Here is a 21,329-nt window from a genome sequence, read left to right as displayed (position 1 = left end):
ACCCCTCCCTGTCTTTGTAAACCCCTTCCGGCCCCTACACCCCTCCCTGTCTTTGTAAACCCCTCTGGCCCCTGCACCCCTCCCTGTCTCTGTAACACCCTCTGGCCCCTACACCCCTCCCTGTCTCTGTAAACCCCTTCGGACCATACACCCCTCCCAGTCTCTGTAACCCCACTCCAGCCCCCACACCCCTCCCTATCTCTGTAAACCGCTTCGGACCCTACACCCCACCCTGCCTCTGTAACCCCCTCAGGCCCCTACACCCCTCCCTGTCTTGGTAACCCCCTCCAGACCCTACGCCCCTCCCTGTCTTTGTAAACCCCCCATTGGCCCCTGCACCCCTCCCTGTCTCTGTAACCCCCTCTGGCACCTGCACCCCTCCCGGTCTCTGTAACACCCTCTGGCCCCTGCACCCCTCCCTGTCTCTGTAACCCCCTCTGGCCCCTACACCCCTCCCTGTCTCTGTAAACCCCTTTGGACCCTACACCCCTCCCTGTCTCTGTAAACCCTCTGGCCCCTACATCCCTCTCTGTCTCTGTAACCCCCTCTGGCTACTGCACCCCTCCCTGTCTCTGGAATCGCCTCTGGACCCTACACCCCTCCCTGTCTCTGTAACCCCCTCCGGCCCTTACACCCCTTCCTGCCTTTGTAACCCCCTCTGGCCCCTACACCCCTCCCTGTCTCTGTAACCCCCTCAGGCCCCTACACTCCTCCCTGTCTCGGTAACCCCCTCCAGACCCTACACCCCTCCCTGTCTTTGTAAACCCCTTACAGCCCCTACACCCCTCCCTGTCTCTGTAAGCCCCTTTGGCCCCTGCACCCCCCCCGTCTCTGTAACTCCCTCTGGCTCCTACACTCCTCCCAATCTCTATAACCCCCTGTGGCACTTACGCCCCTCCCTGCCTCTGTAACCCTCTCTGGCCCCTACACCCCTCCCTGTCTCTGTAACCCCCTCCGGCCCCTACACCCCTCCCTGTCTCTGTAACCCCCCTCCAGCCCCCACACCCCTCCCTGTCTCTGTAAACCGCTTCGGACCCTACACCCCACCCTGCCTCTGTAACCCCCTCAGGCCCCTACACCCCTCCCTGTCTTGGTAACCCCCTCCAGACCCTACACCCCTCCCTGTCTCTGTAAACCCTCTGGCCCCTACATCCCTCCCTGTCTCTGTAACCCCCTCTGGCTCCTGCACCCCTCCCTGTCTCTGGAATCGCCTCTGGACCCTACACCCCTCCCTGTCTCTGTAACCCCCTCCGGCCCTTACACCTCTTCCTGCCTTTGTAACCCCCTCTGGCCCCTACACCCCTCCCTGTCTCTGTAACCCCCTTCAGCCCCTACACCCCTCCCTGCCTCTGTAACCCCCTCAGGCCCCTACACTCCTCCCTGTCTCGGTAACCCCCTCCAGACCCTACACCCCTCCCTGTCTTTGTAAACCCCTTCCAGACCCTACACCCCTCCCTGTCTCTGTAACCCCCTCTGGTTCCTACACTCCTCCCAATCTCTATAACCCCCTGTGGCACCTACGCCCCTCCCTGCCTCTGTAACCCTCTCTGGCCCCTACACCCCTCCCTGTCTCGGTTAACCCCTCCAGACCCTACGCCCCTCCCTGTCTTTGTAAACCCCTTCCGGCCCCTACACCCCTCCCTGTCTCTGTAAACCCCTCTGGCCCCTGCACCCCTCCCTGTCTCTGTAACACCCTCTGGCCCCTACACCCCTCCTTGTCTCTGTAAACCCCTTCGGACCATACACCCCTCCCTGTCTCTGTAACCCCCTCAAGCCCTTACACCCCTTAAATCTCTGTAACCCCCTCTGGCACCTACGCCCCTCCCAGTCTCTGTAACCCCCTCTGGCCCCTACATCCCTCCCTGTCTCTGTAACCCCCTCTGGCCCCTACGCCCCTCCCTGTCTCGGTAAACCCCTCCAGACCTTACACCCCTCCCTGTCACTGTAACCCCCTATGGCCCCTATATCCCTCTCTGTCTCTGTAACCCTCTCTGGCTCCTGCACCCCTCCCTGTCTCTGTAACACCCTCTGGCCCCTACACCCCTCCCTGTCTCTGTAACCCCCTGCAGCCCCTACACCCCTCCCTGTCTCTGGAATCGCATCTGGACCCTACACCCCTCCCTGTCTCTGGAATCGCATCTGGACCCTACATCCCTCCCTGTCTCTGTAACCCCCTCTGGCCCCTACACCCCTCCCTGTCTCTGTAAACCGCTTCGGACCCTACACCCCACCCTGCCTCTGTAACCCCCTCAGGCCCCTACACCCCTCCCTGTCTTGGTAACCCCCTCCAGACCCTACACCCCTCCCTGTCTCTGTAAACCCTCTGGCCCCTACATCCCTCCCTGTCTCTGTAACCCCCTCTGGCTCCTGCACCCCTCCCTGTCTCTGGAATCGCCTCTGGACCCTACACCCCTCCCTGTCTCTGAAACCCCCTCCGGCCCTTACACCCCTTCCTGCCTTTGTAACCCCCTCTGGCCCCTACACCCCTCCCTGTCTCTGTAACCCCCTTCAGCCCCTACACCCCTCCCTGCCTCTGTAACCCCCTCAGGCCCCTACACTCCTCCCTGTCTCGGTAACCCCCTCCAGACCCTACACCCCTCCCTGTCTTTGTAAACCCCTTCCAGACCCTACACCCCTCCCTGTCTCTGTAACCCCCTCTGGTTCCTACACTCCTCCCAATCTCTATAACCCCCTGTGGCACCTACGCCCCTCCCTGCCTCTGTAACCCTCTCTGGCCCCTACACCCCTCCCTGTCTCGGTTAACCCCTCCAGACCCTACGCCCCTCCCTGTCTTTGTAAACCCCTTCCGGCCCCTACACCCCTCCCTGTCTCTGTAAACCCCTCTGGCCCCTGCACCCCTCCCTGTCTCTGTAACACCCTCTGGCCCCTACACCCCTCCCTGTCTCTGTAAACCCCTACGGACCCTACACCCCTCCCTGTCTCTGTAACCCCCTCAAGCCCTTACACCCCTTAAATCTCTGTAACCCCCTCTGGCACCTACGCCCCTCCCAGTCTCTGTAACCCCCTCTGGCCCCTACATCCCTCCCTGTCTCTGTAACCCCCTCTGGCCCCTACGCCCCTCCCTGTCTCGGTAAACCCCTCCAGACCCTACACCCCTCCCTGTCACTGTAACCCCCTATGGCCCCTATATCCCTCTCTGTCTCTGTAACCCTCTCTGGCTCCTGCACCCCTCCCTGTCTCTGTAATCCCCTCAGGCCCCAACACCCCTCCCTGTCTCTGTAATCCCCTCAGGCCCCTACACCCCTCCCTGTCTCTGTAATCGCCTCTGGACCCTACACCTCTCCCTGTCTCTGTAACCCCCTCTGGCCCCGACACCCCTCCCTGTCTCTGGAATCGCCTCTGGACCCTACACCCCTCCCTGTCTCTGTAACCCCCTCCGGCCCCTACACACCTTCCTGCCTCTGTAACCCCCTCTGGCCCCTGCACCCCTCCCTGTCTCTGTAACACCCTCTGGCCCCTACACCCCTCCCTGTCTCTGTAACCCCCTGCAGCCCCTACACCCCTCCCTGTCTCTGGAATCGCATCTGGACCCTACACCCCTCCCTGTCTCTGGAATCGCATCTGGACCCTACATCCCTCCCTGTCTCTGTAACCCCCTCTGGCCCCTACACCCCTCCCTGTCTCTGTAACCCCCCTCCAGCCCCCACACCCCTCCCTGTCTCTATAAACCCCTTCGGACACTACACCCCTCCCTGCCTCTGTAAACCCCTCAGGCCCCTATAGCCCTCCCTGTCTTGGTAACCCCCTCCAGACCCTAAGCCCCTCCCTGTCTTTGTAAACCCCTTCCGGCCCCTACACCCCTCCCTGTTTCTGTAAACCCCTTCGGACCATACACCCCTCCCTGTCTCAGTAAACCCTCCAGCCCCAACACATCTCCCTGCCTCTGTAACCCCCTCTGGCCCCTACACCCCTCCCTGTCTCGGTAACCCCCTCCATACCCTACGCCCCTCCCTGTCTTTGTAAACCCCTTCCGGCCCCTACACCCCTCCCTGTCTCTGTAACCCCCTCTGGCACCTGCACCCCTCCCTGTCTCTGTAACCCCCTCTGGCCCCTACACCCCTCCCTGTCTCTGTAACTCCCTCAAGCCCTTACACCCCTTAAATCTCTATAACCCCCTCTGGCACCTACGCCCCTCCCTTTCTCTGTAAACCCCTCTGGCCCCTACATCCCTCCCTGTCTCTGTAACCCCCTCTGGCCCCTACGCCCCTCCCTGTCTCGGTAAACCCCTCCAGACCCTACGCCCCTCCCTGTCTTTGTAAACCCCTTCCGGCCCCTACACCCATCCCTGTCACTGTATCCCCCTGTGGCCCCTATATCCCTCCCTGTCTCTGTAATCCCCTCAGGCCCCTACACCCCTCCCTGTCTCTGTAATCGCCTCTGGACCCTACACCTCTCCCTGTCACTGTAACCCCCTCTGGCCCCGACACCCCTCCCTGTCTCTGGAATCGCCTCTGGACCCTACACCCCTCCCTGTCTCTTTATCCCCTCCGGCCCCTACACACCTTCCTGCCTCTGTAACCCCTTCTGGTCCCTACACCCCTCCCTGTCTCTGGAATCGCCTCTGGACCCTACACCCCTCCCTGTCTCTTTATCCCCCTCCAGCCCCTACACCCCTTCCTGCCTCTGTAACCCCCTCTGGCACCTATACCCCTCCCTGTCTCAGTAACACCCTGCAGACCCTGCGCCCCTCCCTGTTTTTGTAAACCCCTTCCGGCCCCGACACCCCTCCCTGTCTCTGTAAGCCCTTTTGGCCCCTGCACCTCCCCCCCCGTCTCTGTAACCCCCTCTGGCTCCTACACCCCTCCCAATCTCTATAACCCCCTCTGGCCCCTACACCCCTCCCTGTCTCTGTAACCCCTTCTGGCCCCTACACCCCTCCCTGTCTCTGTAAACCCTCTGGCCCCTACACCCCTCCCTGTCTCTGGAATCGCATCTGGACCCTACACCCCTCCCTGTCTCTGTAACCCCCTCTGGACCCTACAGCCCTCCCTGTCTCTGTAAACCCTCTGGCCCCTACATCCCTCCCTGTCTCTGTAACCCCCTCTGGCCCCTACGCCCCTCCCTGTCTCGGTAACCCTCTCCAGACCCTACGCCCCTCCCTGTCTTTGTAAACCCCTTCCGGCCCCCACACCCCTCCCTGTCACTGTAACCTCCTCTGGCCCCTATATCCCTCCCTGCCTCTGTAACCCCCTCCGGCCCCTACACCCCTTCCTGCCTCTGTAACCCCCTCTGGCCCCTACACCCCTCCCTGTCTCGGTAACCCCCTGCAGACCCTACGCCCCTCCCTGTCTTTGTAAACCCCTTCCGGCCCCTACACCCCTCCTTGTCTCTGTAAGCCCCTTTGGCCCCTGCACCCCCCCATCTCTGTAACCCCCTCTGGCTCCTACACTCCTCCCTGTCTCTGCAACCCCCTCTGGCACCTACGCCCCTCCCTGTCTCTGTAACCCCCTCCAGCCCCTGCACCCCTCCCTGTCTCTGTAACCCCCTCTGGACCTTCACTCTCCATGAAATGAGGCTTTACCACCTTCCTGGCTGTTGGATTTCACTGTTAGATCTCCTTCGTCCCATCTGCTGGAGATGACTTTGCGAGCTAGGACAGATATGGGGTAAGAGGCAGATACCTTTACAAATGAAAGACATTTGCGCCTGCACTTGGATCAATAAAGTGCAAAGGGATGCAGACCTAATTCAGAGAAAATGGGATAATGGAAACACATACGGTTGGTATGTCAATAAAGTATGACTATGACTATGACTATGTATGGATGAATTTGGTTGTATGCTCTTGTACAATTCTATAACAAATTTCCCCCGGGATCAATAAAATGTGACTATGACTATAATTGGAAGCATTTTGATCCATTTTCAAACACCATAGAAATTTTAAAACAAATTTTAAAAAGTTATTGGTAATATAAATCAGTAAAATGCATAAACGCATACAAAATGTTGGAGGATCTCAGCAGGTCAGGCAGCATCTATGGAAATGAATAAACAGCTGGATTTTGGGTGTGACCCTTCAATGTGAAATCTCTATTCCCTTCCAAAGATGCTGCCTGACCTGCTGAATCCCTCCAGCATTTTGTATATGTTGCTCAAGAATTTCAGCATCTGCAGAATCTCTTCTATTTGATTTTATTTAGAGATGCCGTAAATTCATAAGATATAGGAGCAGAATTAGGCCGTTTGGCCCATCGAGTCTGCTGTCCTTTCCATATCCACACACAGTTAGCTCCTCCGGCCCAATGATCCTGCACTGCCAAATTCCAGCAGAGACCAATCAACCTACTAACTGATACTTCTTTTGGGTGTTGGAGGAAACCCACACAGACACAGGAAAAACATACAAACTCCTGGCAGGCAGGGACAGGAATTGAACCCCACTCGAAGCTGGAACCAGATTTGTACAAACTCCTTACATCGGGTGCAGGATTGAACTCCAAGCTTCAACACCCCTGAGCCGTGATAGCGTTTTACTAACCAACTTTGTTTGAGAACATACTGTGTATTTCAGAACAGTTTGTTATTTTATGTCTTACGAAATGATTGATTTATAAATTCTGATGTGTAATTGATTTGAATAAGACTGAAAGAATCTCATATTTTAAGGTTTGTTAACAAGTTCTGGTAAGTCATTTAAATTTAAACAACTTCTATTCCAGTATGGTCTGTCGAAAGAATCTTTGAGTCATATAAATATAACATAACTGTGGTTTGCCCCAGTTGTAATATTAAAAGAACTAGCTGTGCATTAACAGAAATGCCGGGGGATCTCAGCAGGCCAGGCAGCAGCTATGGAAAAGAATAAGCAGTTGGCGTTTCAGGCTGAGACCCTTCAGCGGGACAGGTGGAAAAACAATAAGAAGTCAAAGTTCTATGGTGAAGGGAGGGGAGAGAGAAACACAAGGTGATCAGTGACACTGGGAGGGGAAGGGGTGAAGTACAGAGCTGGGAAGCTGATTGGTGAAAGAGACACAGGGCCGGAGCGCGGGGAAATCGAAGAGAGGTCAGAAAGCCATGGAAGAAAGGGAAGGAGGAGGAGCACCAGAGGGAGGCGATGGACAGGCAAGGAAATATGGTGAGAGAGGGAAAAGGGGATGGGGAATGGTTGGGGTGAGGGGGCATTATGGAAGTTTGAGGAATTGATGTTTATGCCATCAGGTTGGAGGCTACCCAGATGCAATATAAGATGTTGCTCACCATCACAGACACTGAGGAGGGCAAGTGATTGGGTATATTGAAAGCAGTAGTCCTGATGAAGGGTCTCGGCCTGAAACGTCGACTGTACCTCCTCCTAGAGATGCTGCCTGGCCTGCTGCGTTCACCAGCAACTTTGATGTGTGTTGCTTGAATTTCCAGCATCTGCAGAATTCCTCGTGTTTGCGTTGATAGGTTCTTGATTAATCAAGTGTCAAAGGTTACAGGGATAACTCGGGAATGGGTTGAGGGGATAGTAAATCTGTCATCATGGAATGGTGGAGCAGGCTCGGGCCAAATGGCCTAATTCTTTCCTATATTTTATGGTTATGAAGATTTCAATATCTCCTTTAAACTCCCCCCCCCCCCCACTCTTTGCCTTAAGGCTGTGCTTTCCGGTGTCGAGTTTATTGCTGTGTGAACAAGTACAGGGAGGATGAAAACCTGACTTGCACAAGTGTCACAGGCACATAGGTACCACAAATGTAACTTGTATTTATTCACATACAGCATGGAGTAGGTGCGCCGGCCAGCAATACCCCAGTTTACCTAACAACCGGTATGTCTTTAGAGTGTGGGAGGAAACCAGAGCACCCAGAGGAAACCCACGCGGTCATGGGGAGAACGTACAAACTCCTTACAGGTGGCGGTGGGAATTGAACCCGGGTCACTGGTACTGTAAAACGTTGTGCTAACTACTACTGTGTGCCCAGGACCGTGCAGAGAAATTATACAAGATGGCGTAGAGAAAGGTGCGGAAAAAGCACATTATTGCAAAGAAGACATTTTTTTTTTAAATTTGACACTTTCCACATGTGGAGTTCCTCCAGGATTTTGTGTGTGTTGCTCAGTTATCGCTGCTGGTGGACTGACTCACATTTACTGCTCTTGGCAGGGACCAGATGTTCTATTGGCACGTGAAGCTAGTCTTCCCTCAGAGCTGTGCTACCTACACGGAGAAGAGGTAAGCGGAGGGCCACCTCGGGGTAACGGGTTTGGGTGCTGCACAGATGCTGACTGGAACTGCCAAAATTTCCAGCACCTAGACCTTCTTTTATTAATTTCATCTACAGTTCTTCAAGGAATCTGCACTCCATAGTGTCACAGAGCACTACAGCACAAAACCAGGCTCTTTGGCCCATCTAGTCTATGCTGAGATGTTCTGCCTAGTCCCATCTCCACCATAGTCCTCCATAACCTTCCCCTACGTGTAGTTAAACAAACTTCTCTTAGGTGTTGAACTCAAACACATGCCCACCACTTCCACTGCTGCTGATTGCACCTTCTCACCGTTCCCCTCCGCCAATCCGGACATCAGAAGTCTGGAGAGGAGCGGACTTCAATCAGGTCCTCTGCCCAACGATAAAAGGCAGCAGTGCGTCATGGTAGCGTAATGGAGCTTTGACTAGTGGCCAGTCAGCACTTGGGATTGATTCCTGCCTACGTCAAGCCCTAGTGAGGCCAGAACTAGGAAGATTATACAGTTTAACATGTGGTTAAGGAGTTGGGGGGAGGGAGGGCATAAGAGTTTTGGAGTGTTGGGCTCTCTTCCAGGGAAGGTGGGACCTGTACAGAAGAGATGGTTTGTAGGAACTGGAGGGGACTAATATACAAGCAGGAAGGTTTGTTAATGCTGCACAGTGAGGTTTAAACTGAGTTGCAGGGGGATGGGAACCAGAGTGTCAGAACAGTTAGTGGAGAGGTTGTAGAGGCAGATGCTGGCAAGTCTTTAGACAAAGTTAGGAATCAAAAGGTTGAACATGGTGTGACTAATGTCCTGATCTGCTCATGTTTCAGTGCAAGAAGTATCGTAGGAAAGGCAGATGATATTGCTGAAGATGAGGTAGCTGGTTTACAAACAGGAAATGTGCATTGAGGAGAGACTGTTGATAGGGCAAAATTGCAGTCAACTGGATAAGTTGCAATGTAAAAGGCAGACAAAAGCAGAAGGGGTGAATGCAGGACTGAAGGTGTTGTATTTGAATACATGCAGTATATGGAATAAGGTAGATGAACTTGCACAGTTGCATGTCGGCAGGTTTGATTTTGTAGGCACCACTGAGTCGTAGCTGAAAGATGATCATATTTAGGAGCTTAATGTCCAAGGGTCGAAAGGATAGGCAGGAAGATAGGGGGACAGTGTTGCTCTGTTGGTAAACAAATTAAGTCAATTCATTAGAAAGAGGCGACATAGGGTCAGAAAGTGTTAAATCATTGTGGATAGAGCTAAGGAACTGCAAGGGTAAAAAGACCCCGATCAGGGTTGTATACAAACCTCCAAATAGTAATAAGGGTGTGGCCTACAAATTACAATGGGAGATAGAAAATGTGTGGCAAAGGGCAATGTTACAATAGTCATGGTGTTTTCAGTATGCAAGTCAATTGGGAAAATCAGGTTGGTGCTGGATGACAGGAGGGGGAATTTCTAGAGTGCCTATGAGATGGCTTTTTAGTGAAGTTTGTGGTTGAGCGCACTACAGGATATTAACAGGGTAAAGATGGAATACGAAAGTAAGCTAGCAAATAATATTAAAGAGGATACCAAAAATTTCTTCCGATACATAGTGTAAAAGAGAGGCGAGAGTGGATATCGGACAAACTTGAGAGTTAGGGGACAAAGGTTTAGGGGTAACGTGAGGGGGAACTTCTTTACTCAGAGAGTGGTAGCTGTGTGGAACGAGCTTCCAGCAGAAGTGGTAGAGGCAGGTTCAATGTTGTCGTTTAAAGTTAAATTGGACAGATATATGGACAGGAAAGGAATGGAGGGTTATGGGCTGAGTGCAGGTCGGTGGGACTAGGATCGGGTAGAGTTCGGCACGGACTAGAAGGGCCGAGATGGCCTGTTTCCGTGCTGTAATTGTTATATGGTTATATAGTTAATTGGAAAATGATGCTGGAGAGGTAGTAATGGGGGACAATGAAATTGCAGATGAAGTGAATAAATATTTTGCATCAGTCTTCGCTGTGGAAGGTACTTGCAGTATGGTGGATGTTCCAGGTGTCAGAGGCATGAAGTGTGTGAAGTTACCATAACTAGAGAGAAGGTTCATGGGAAACTGGAAGGTCTGAAGGTAGTTGAGTGAGTTGCACCAGATAGTTTACACTCCAGGGTTCTGAAAGAGGTGGCTGATGAGATTGTGGAGGCATTAGTAATGATCTTTCAAGGATCACTAGATTGTGGAATGGTTCTGGAAGACTGGAGAATTGCAAATGTCACTCCACTCTTCAAGAAGTGAGAGAGGCAGAAGAAAGGAAATTAAAGGCCAAGTTAGTCTGACCTCTGGTTGGGAAGATGTTGGAGTTGATTATTAATGGTGAGGTCTGGGTAGTTGGAGGCATATGATAAAATATGCCATAGTCAACATGGTTTCCTCAAGGGAAAATCTTGTCTGACACATCTCTTGGAATTCTTTGAAGTAACAAGCAGTATAGACAAAGGAGAATCAGTCATGTACTTGGATTTTCGGAAGACTTTGTGACAAGGTGCCACACGTGAGGCTGCTTAACAAGCTAGGAGCCATAGTATTACAGGAAAGACTCTAGTATTGATAAAGCAGTGGCTGATTGGCAGGAAGCAACAAGTGAGAGTAAAGGGAGCCTTTTCCGTCTGCTTGCCGGTGACTAGTGGTGTTCCACAGGGTTTGTGTTGGGACTGATTATTTTCACATGATATGTCAGTGATTTGGATGATGGAATTAATGGCTTTGTTACAAAGTTTGCAGACGATATGAAGATAGGTTATAGGGCAGGTAGTTTTGAGGAAGTAGAGAGGATACAGAAGGACTTAGACAGATTAGGAGAATGGGCAAAGAAATGGCAGATGGAATACAGTGTTGGGAAGTATACGGTCATACACTTCGGTAGAAGAAATGGAAGGGTAGACTATTTTCTGAATGGATCGAAAATAGAAAAGACTGATGTGCAAAGGGACTTGGGAATCCTCACGCAGGATTCCCTAATTTGCAGGTTGAGTCGGTGGTGAGGAAGGCAAATGCAATCTTAGCATTCATTTCAAGAGGACTAGAATATAAAAGCAAGGATGTAATGTTGAGACTTTATAAAGCACGGGTGAGGCCTCACTTGGAGTCTCGTGAGCAGGTTTGGGCCCCTTAACTTAGAAAGGATGTGCTGAAACTGGAGAGGGTTCAAAGAACGTTCATGAAAATGATTCCAGGATTGAATGGCTTGTAATATGAAAAGCATTTGATGACTCTGGGCCTGTATTCACTAGAATTCAGAAGCACGAGGGATGGCCTTACTGAAACCTATGGAATGGTGAAAGGCCTTGATAGAGTGGATGTGGAGGGAATGTTTTCTATGGTGGGAGAATCTAAGATCACAGGACATAACCTCAGAATAGAGGAGTGTCCTTTTAGATCAGAGATGAGGAGGAATTTTTAGCCAGAGAGTGGTGAATCTGGAATTCTTTGTCACAGGCAGCTGTGGAGGCCAAGTCTTTATGTATATTTGAGGCAGAGGTTGATAGATTCTTGATTAGTCAGAGCATGAAGGGATACAGGGAGAAGGTAGGAGATTGGGGCTGAGAGGAAAAATGGATCAGCCATGATGAAATGGCAGAGCGGATTCCATGGGCCAAATGGCCTAATTCTGCTCCTATATCTTACGGTCTCATGTTCCTCTTAAACATTTCACCTTTCACCCTTAACCCATGATCTCTAGTTCTAGTCTCGCCCTCCCTCAGTGGAAAAAGCCTGTATGCATTTACCCTATCTATACCCCTCATAATTATACCTCTTATCAAATCTCCCCTCGCTCTCCTACGCTCCAGGGAATGAAGTCATAACCGATTCAAACTTTCCCTAAAACACAGGTCCTCAAATCCTGGCAACATCCTTGTAAATTTTCTCTATATTTGTTTACATCTTTCCTGTGACCGGAACTGCACAGAACATGCCAACTTGGCCTCACCAACGCCTTACGCAATTTCAACATAGCATCCCATCTCCTGCACTAAGTATATTGTTTTACGAAGGTCAATGTGCTGAAAGTTATCTTTACGACCCCATCTGCCTGTGACACTTCTCCGAAGGAATTACGGACCTGTGTTCCCAGATCCATTTGTTCTGCCGGACTCACTCCGCAGTGCCCTGCTGTTCACTGTGTAAGACCGACCCCGGTTGGGTCTACCGAAGTTCAACACCTCAGGCAGCATTTATGGAAATGAATATACATTCGGCATTTCAGGCCGAAGCCTTTCGTCAGGACTGCACTGGAAAGGAAAGGGGAGGGGAGGGGAGGAACTACATTACAGAACAGTACAGGCCCTTCCAACCTACTAAGGTTAATCTAACCCTACCTTCCCACGTAGTCCTCCATTTCTTTCTATCATCCGTGTGCCTATTTTGCAATATCCCTAATGTATCTGCCTCTACCACTGTGCTGCACACACCCACCACTCTCTGTGTAAAAGCAAAACTACTTCTGACATTCCCCCTGTACTGTCCTCGAATAGAGAGAAGATGTTTCCTATCATGGAGTAGTCAAAGACGAGAAGCCACAATCTCAGAATAGAGGGATGTCCATTCAGAATAAGATGAGGAGGAATTTCTTTAGCCAGAGAGTGGTGAATCTGTGGAATTTGTGCCACAGATTGTGAAGGCCAAGTCATTGGGAATATTTAAAGCAGAAGTTGATAGGTTCTTGGTTAGTCAGGGCGTCAAAGGAATGGGGTTGAGATAATAAATCAGCCAAGATGTCACAGCAGACGTCATGGTCCAAGTAGCCTAATTTTATCTTATTGTGCTCCAATCACCTTAAAATTATGCCCCCTGGTATTAGCCATTTCCGCCCTGGGAAGAAGTCTAGCTGTGCACACGATCTATGCCTCTTATCATCTTGTACAACTCTATTTGGTCAACAGTGGGGTCTGTGTGGGATTGGTGTCAACGGGATGGTTGATGGTCGGTCCAGACCCTGTGGGCCAAAGAGTGTGTGTCCATGCTCTGTGACTCCACAGTAGCTGTCACAGGACAGAGGGAGTGAATGGCCTCTTTTTGTGTATGTGCTCCCCTTTGAAATTAACTATTGCTTTTTGCTTTCCAGGGTGGCTGATAACAAAACATTGGAAGAGCTTCTGAGCAAGTTCATTGACCCATTGGAATCTGACCCAGTCATTCGACAGAAGTACGTGTGAAACCTTCCATTCCACATATCAAAACCCCTCATACAACACTAGATTTTGGTGGGTTTACCAAGTGCTATCAAATATTATCAAATACTATGCCTAAATAAAAGGCCTAGCTAGAGTGGACATGGAGAAGATTAGTGGGGGAGTCTAGGATGAGGGGCACAACCTCAAGATAACAAGAACAACAGGAATTCTGCAGATGCTGGAAATTCAAGCAACACACATCAAAGTTGCTGGTGAACGCAGCAGGCCAGGCAGCATCTGTAGGAAGAGGTGCAGTCGACGTTTCAGGCCGAGACCCTTCGTCAGGACTAACAGAAGGAAGAGTGAGTAAGGGATTTGAAAGTTGGAGGGGGAGGGGGAGATCCAAAATGATAGGAGAAGACAGGAGGAGGAGGGATAGAGCCAAGAGCTGGACAGGTGATTGGCAAAAGGGGATATGAGAGGGTCATGGGACAGGAGGTCCGGGAAGAAAGACGGGGGGGAACCAGAGGATGGCAAGGGGTATATTCAGAGGGACAGAGGGAGAAAAAGGAGAGTGAGAGAAAGAATGTGTGTATAAAAATAAGTAACAGATGGGGTACGAGGGGGAGGTGGGGCCTTAGCGGAAGTTAGAGAAGTCGATGTTCATGCCATCAGGTTGGAGGCTACCCAGACGGAATATAAGGTGTTGTTCCTCCAACCTGAGTGTGGCTTCATCTTTACAGTAGAGGAGGCCGTGGATTGACATGTCAGAATGGGAATGGGAATGGGATGTGGAATTAAAATGTGTGGCCACTGGGAGATCCTGCTTTCTCTGGCGGACAGAGCGTAGATGTTCAGCAAAGCGGTCTCCCAATCTGTGTCGGGTCTCGCCAATATATAAAAGGCCACATCGGGACCACCGGACGCAGTATATCACCCCAGTCGACTCACAGGTGAAGTGTTGCCTCACCTGGAAGGACTGTTTGGGGCCCTGAATGGTGGTAAGGGAGGAAGTGTAAGGGCATGTGTAGCACTTGTTCCCTGCGGAATGCAGGGGGGGGGAGGGAAAGATGTGCTTACTGGTGGGATCCCGTTGGAGGTGGCAGAAGTTACGGAGAATAATATGTTGGACCCGGAGGCTGGTGGGGTGGTAGGTGAGGACCAGGGGAACCCTATTCCTAGTGGGGTGGCGGGAGGATGGAGTGAGAGCAGATGTACGTGAAATGAGAGAGATGCGTTTAAGAGCAGAGTTGATAGTGGAGGAAGGGAAGCCCCTTTCTTTAAAAAAGGAAGACATCTCCCTCGTCCTAGAATGAAAAGCCTCATCCTGAGAGCAGATGAGGCGGAGACGGAGGAATTGCGAGAAGGGGATGGCGTTTTTGCAAGAGACAGGGTGAGAAGAGGAATAGTCCAAATAGCTGTGAGAGTCAGTAGGCTTATAGTAGACATCAGTGGATAAGCTGTCTCCAGAGACAGAGACAGAAAGATCTAGAAAGGGGAGGGAGGTGTCGGAAATGGACCAGGTAAACTTGAGGGCAGGGTGAAAGTTGGAGGCAAAGTTAATAAAGTCAACGAGTTCTGCATGCGTGCAGGAAGCAGCGCCAATGCAGTCGTCGATGTAGCGAAGGAAAAGTGGGGGACAGATACCAGAATAGGCACAGAACATAGATTGTTCCACAAACCCAACAAAAAGGCAGGCATAGCTAGGACCCATACGGGTGCCCATAGCTACACCTTTAGTTTGGAGGAAGTGGGAGGAGCCAAAGGAGAAATTATTAAGAGTAAGGACTAATTCCGCTAGACGGAGCAGAGTGGTGGTAGAGGGGAACTGATTAGGTCTGGAATCCAAAAAGAAGCGTAGAGCTTTGAGACCTTCCTGATGGGGGATGGAAGTATATAAGGACTGGACATCCATGGTGAAAATAAAGCGGTGGGGGCCAGGGAACTTAAAATCATCGAAAAGTTTAAGAGCGTGAGAACTCACTCCTTCGGAACGCTCTGCTCTCCACTCCCTCCGCACTAATCCTAACCTTATTATTAAACCCGCCGATAAGGGGGGTGCTGTTGTAGTCTGGCATACTGACCTCTACCTTGCCGAGGCACAGCGACAACTCGCGGATACCTCCTCTTATTTACCCCTCGATCGTGACCCCACCAAGGAGCACCAGGCCATTGTCTCCCACACCATCACCGACTTTATCCGCTCAGGGGATCTCCCATCCACTGCTACCAACCTTATAGTTCCCACACCCCGCACTTCCCGTTTCTACCTCCTACCCAAGATCCACAAACCTGCCTGTCCTGGCCGACCTATTGTCTCAGCTTGCTCCTGCCCCACCGAACTCATTTCTGCATACCTCGACACGGTTTTATCCCCCCTTGTTCAATCCCTTCCTACCTATGTTCATGACACTTCTCACGCTCTTAAACTTTTCGATGATTTTAAGTTCCCTGGCCCCCACCGCTTTATTTTCACCATGGATGTCCAGTCCCTATATACCTCCATCCCCCATCAGGAAGGTCTCAAAGCTCTACGCTTTTTGGATTCCAGACCTAATCAGTTCCCCTCTACCACCACTCTGCTCCGTCTAGCGGAATTAGTCCTTACTCTTAATAATTTCTCCTTTGGCTCCTCCCACTTCCTCCAAACTAAAGGTGTAGCTATGGGCACCCATATGGGTCCTAGCTATGCCTGCCTTTTTGTTGGGTTTGTGGAACAATCTATGTTCTGTGCCTATTCTGGTATCTGTCCCCCACTTTTCCTTCGCTACATCGACGACTGCATTGGCGCTGCTTCCTGCACGCATGCAGAACTAGTTGACTTTATTAACTTTGCCTCCAACTTTCACCCTGCCCTCAAGTTTACCTGGTCCATTTCCGACACCTCCCTCCCCTTTCTAGATCTTTCTGTCTCTGTCTCTGGAGACAGCTTATCCACTGATGTCTACTATAAGCCTACTGACTCTCACAGCTATCTGGACTATTCCTCTTCTCACCCTGTCTCTTGCAAAAACGCCATCCCCTTCTCGCAATTCCTCCGTCTCCGCCGCATCTGCTCTCAGGATGAGGCTTTTCATTCTAGGACGAGGGAGATGTCTTCCTTTTTTAAAGAAAGGGGCTTCCCTTCCTCCACTATCAACTCTGCTCTTAAACGCATCTCTCCCATTTCACGTACATCTGCTCTCACTCCATCCTCCCGCCACCCCACTAGGAATAGGGTTCCCCTGGTCCTCACCTACCACCCCACCAGCCTCCGGGTCCAACATATTATTCTCCGTAACTTCTGCCACCTCCAACGGGATCCCACCAGTAAGCACATCTTTCCCTCCCCCCCCTCTCTCTGCATTCCGCAGGGATCGCTCCCTACACAACTCCCTTGTCCATTCGTCCCCCCCATCCCTCCCCACTGATCTCCCTCCTGGCACTTATCCGTGTAAGCGGAACAAGTGCTACACATGCCCTTACACTTCCTCCCTTACCACCATTCAGGGCCCCAAACAGTCCTTCCAGGTGAGGCAACACTTCACCTGTGAGTCGACTGGGGTGATATACTGCGTCCGGTGCTCCCGATGTGGCCTTTTATATATTGGCGAGACCCGACACAGACTGGGAGACCGCTTTGCTGAACATCTACGCTCTGTCCGCCAGAGAAAGCAGGATCTCCCAGTGGCCACACATTTTAATTCCACATCCCATTCCCATTCCCATTCTGACATGTCTATCCACGGCCTCCTCTACTGTAAAGGTGAAGCCACACTCAGGTTGGAGGAACAACACCTTATATTCTGTCTGGGTAGCCTCCAACCTGATGGCATGAACATCGACTTCTCTAACTTCCGCTGAGGCCCACCTCCCCTTCATACCCCATCTGTTACTTATTTTTATGCACACATTCTTTCTCTCACTCTCTTTTTTCTCCCTCTGTCCCTCTGAATATACCTCTTGCCCATCCTCTGGCTGCCCCCCACCCCCCGTCTTTCTTCCCGGACCTCCTGTCCCATGATCCTCTCGTATCCCCTTTTGCCAATCACCTGTCCAGCTCTTGGCTCCATCCCTCCCCCTCCTGTCTTCTCCTATCATTTTGGATCTCCCCCACCCCCTCCAACTTTCAAATCCCTTACTCACTCTTCCTTCTGTTAGTCCTGACGAAGGGTCTCGGCCTGAAACGTCGACTGCACCTCTTCCTACAGATGCTGCCTGGCCTGCTGCGTTCACCAGCAACTTTGATGTGTGTTGTCAAGATAACAAGATGTCCCTTTAGCCAGAGGATGGTGAATCTGAGGAATTAATTGTTCCAGGAAGCTCTGGGGGCCAAGTCATTTAAAACCAAAAGACATAAGAGTAGAATGGGGCGACTCGGCCTATCGAGACTCCTTCACCATTGCATCATGGCTGATTTATTGTCCCTCTCAACCCCATTCTCCTGCCTTCTGCTCGTAACCTTTGATGCTCTCACTCATCAAGCGCCTATCAACTCCGCTTTAAATGTACTCTGTGACTTGGCTTCCACAGCTGAATACCTCTATCAAATCTCCCCTCATTCTCCTATGCTCCGGGGAATAAAGTCCGAACTTGTTCAACCTTTCCCGATAACTTGGGTCCTCGAGGCCCAGCACCATCCTTATCAATTTTCTCTGCACTCTTATTGATATCCAGTGTAGGTGACAAGAACTGCACACTGTCCTTATTCCAGCTTGGGCCTCACCAGCACCTTCCACAACTTGAACTTAACGTTCCTGTCCTGTTTCAGTACTGGAGTGCTTTCTGGCTTTGTGTCTGGTGTTCACCGCTGAGCCTGTGTGAAGCCTGCGACCTAACGTACCTCCCTCACCACTCATGAACTCGGTGTCTCTCTGCAGGTTGAAAGTTTACGTCCTGGCAACTCTTGACCAAGTGCGCGTCTTTCTGAAGGTGGAGGGCCGGAAGAACAGCTCCGTCAGGTAACAGAGGAACCCGCTCTCCCTCACCCTCGGTTTTTACTTCTGCTGAAATCTTCTGTCACTGTTCGTAGTTAGAGTCGCGTGTGTGTTTTATATTGGTTATTTCATTTAGAGATACACCACAGTCAGGTGCTTCAGGTCTAACGAGCCGAGCTGCCTAGTAACCCACCTATCTAATCCTCACCTAATTACAGAACAATTTACAATGACCAACTAACCTACTAATCAATACATCTTTGGAATATGGGATGAAACCCATGCAGTCACGGGGAGAATACACACACCCTTCGTGGCAGCAGAATGTGAAACCCGGGTGACTGGTGCTGTAATAGCATTGTGCTAACTGCTGTGCCGCCGAGCGGCCCTATTTGTGAACTATTTTAAGTGGCCTGTTTAAACAGAGAGCTGTGTGGTGTCTTTGGAAACAGAGGCAGATATATTTGCATCTTGTGGTCAGGGCTTCCTTTGTCCTGGTCATTCACTGTCTCAGAGCTGATTCTGTCTGCAATTACAATCCTGGAACCAGGAGAGGGCACTAGCGAGCCACACAATCAGCCTCTGCTCGTCCATCCCAGAATCTGCTGTGTCGTAAAATTCGGTTTTTTTTGGTGTGGCAGTATATTTAAAAATTTCATAATTTAACAATTGCATAAAAATACATAAATAGTGCAAAAAAAAACAAATTAGTGATGCTTTGTTCATGGACCGTTCAGAAATCTGACGGCAGAGAGGAACTTTGGTTCAAAAACCTGATGCTGCCATCAGGGAGGAGGTACAGGAGCCTGCAGACACAAACTCAGAGCGAATAACTTCATTCACTTCACTCACCCCGACACTGAACTGCTCCCACAAACACTGTCAACTACTCTTCATCTCGTGTTCTTGATATATATTGCTTAGTCATTTATTATTATTATTATTTTTCTTTTTGTATTTGCCTGCAAGAAAATGAATCTCAGATACGGTGAGATACATGTACTTTCTAGTTTGAAGAGGGCATGCGCTGGATGGTGAGGCTCCTTAGCGAGGCATTGCCATTTGAAGAACTTTTCTCTAAGTTACATAGATTTGAATAAATTAAACCTCAAAAGTGACTTGAAACACTGTGACCCGATACAATTGCTGGAAAGTTGGCACATCAGGTAGAGCCTCTGCTTCTCACGATTTGCATGCTCTTCTCATGATCGTATGGGTTCCCCTGGGTGCTCTAGTTCCCTCCCACATCCAGAGACATTAACCCAAAGGTGGCTGTAGTAATTGGCCCCCCATGTGTGGGTGAGGGGTGGAACTTTGGTGGGAGGGGACAGTTGATAAAGGTAATGATCAAGATTAGCATTCTTTGTCACGTGTACAGTGAAACACAGTGAAAAGTGTCCATGACCGACACAGTCTGAGGATGTGCTGGGGCCAGCCTGCAAGTGTCACCATGCTTCCAGCCCCAACATGGCATGCCCACCGTTTACTGACCCTAACCCATATGTCTTTGAAAAGTGCGACGAGAGGTGTGGGTCAATGGGAACAGGCAGAGTAACAATTCAGCACAGACTAGATGGGCTGAAGGGCCTTTTTCTGTGCTGTAGGACTCTATAGGCACATGAATGTACGGGAAATTCAGGTTGATGGGACTAAGCAGAATAATAGTTCAGTACAGACTAGATAGGCCAAAGGGCCTGTTTTTGTGCTCTCTGACTATGAAATGGGGGATGTAGACATTGTGTAGGCAGAGGGGATTTGTTTAAAAACTAGTTTAATTGGTTTGGCACAACATTGTGGGCAGAAAGGCCTGTTCCTGTGCTGTTCTTTGTTCCAAATCTCCTGTAAACTCTCAGCTGAAAGTTCTGCCCTCTTGTATTTGACATTTCTGCTCCATGTGTACTCACCATTCCTCTGACTGTAACTGGCTGGGCCTTTATATTCCAGAGGGATACTGTTCATCTGGAAGTTCTTGTTCCATGAGACAAGTGTCTTGCTGTTTGTTACCGTGATCTCATGCTGTATATTAGTCATTGGCACTTGGTCTCAATCGCAGCTCACACTGATCCTAATGTCAGTAGCAGATGTAAGGCAAGGATCGGCTCCTCACTGTCCTCACTCTACTGAGCGCGAGGCAGCTGACAGTCGTTTCCTGGGTGTGACCTTGTGCTGGTGATCTGTGAGCCAGGAATATCTGTCAGCTGTGAGCCCTTGCTTGAGTTGGTAGCCAGAGTCCTGGAGCACAGAAGGAGGTCCCTCAGCCCAAGTGTTCCGTGCTGAATATGATTCCCATCCAGGCTGGTCTCATTTGCCCATGTTTGTGCCCAGATCCCTCTAACCCTCAACTCTTTTTATGCTGTGGACCAACGCCATTAAGCAAGGGGTCTGTAGTCCCCAGGCTGGCAACCCCCACTCTAAACTTTTCCTCTTCTAAGGCACCGTGGTAGCAGAGCATTCAACACAACACTTCACATTGCTAGCTGTAAGATCAGGTTCAATTCCCACCACTGACTGTAATGAGTTTGTATGTTCTCCCCGTGACCGCAATGGATTCCTCCGGGTGCTCCGGATTCATCCCAAATTCCAGAGGCATACGGGTTAGTAGGTGATAAACACGAGAGAATCTGCAGGTGCTGAAAAACCAGAGCAACACGCACAAAATGGAGGAGGAGGAGGAGAAGATGGCGGCGCGACACGGCGTTCACGGCCACTCCGGTGAATGATATCTGTAATCTGTCAAGTAGGGTGCCGTGCACAATTCTGATCTGATGGAGACAGACGTGAGAGAACGGAGGAACATCTGGAGAAAGTTCTGAGATGCCTTTTTCGCTGCCGCTGTTACTGTGTGATCCAGAATCTCCGGAGGGGAAGGCCCTGAATCCTCGGCTTTGCTTGTTGCTCGGCGGCCAGGACGGGGTTGAAGCGCTGGGCAGAGATGGTGCTCGGTGTCGAAGGGCTGGTCGGAGGCTCGAAGTTTTCGGACGGACTCAGGGTCGGCTGTGGTCGGGTGCTTCCACTGCATCGACAGTTGTCGGCACCTGGAGGTTTATGGCAGAGCGAGTTTCTCCCTTCTGCCGCCTGCTATC

The 21,329-nt window shown here is 50.8% G+C and overlaps 1 protein-coding gene across 1 annotated transcript in view; it reads left to right on the top strand.

Moving 5' to 3' along the window:
- The window catches only part of znhit6 (zinc finger HIT-type containing 6), a 68,771-nt gene that overhangs the window by 36,961 nt on the left and 10,481 nt on the right, over positions 1-21,329 (top strand). The window contains exons 7-9 of the mRNA XM_063063467.1: positions 8,114-8,182; positions 13,282-13,362; positions 18,190-18,270. Of these exons, the coding sequence (XP_062919537.1) occupies positions 8,114-8,182; positions 13,282-13,362; positions 18,190-18,270 (231 nt within the window). The remainder of the gene's footprint in view (positions 1-8,113; positions 8,183-13,281; positions 13,363-18,189; positions 18,271-21,329) is intronic.

The sequence above is a fragment of the Mobula hypostoma genome, chromosome 12 (assembly GCF_963921235.1).
Source record: "Mobula hypostoma chromosome 12, sMobHyp1.1, whole genome shotgun sequence".
Lineage (NCBI taxonomy): Eukaryota > Metazoa > Chordata > Chondrichthyes > Myliobatiformes > Myliobatidae > Mobula > Mobula hypostoma.
Note: the sequence above shows the minus strand (reverse complement) of the source record. Positions and strands in the feature narration are given on the sequence as shown.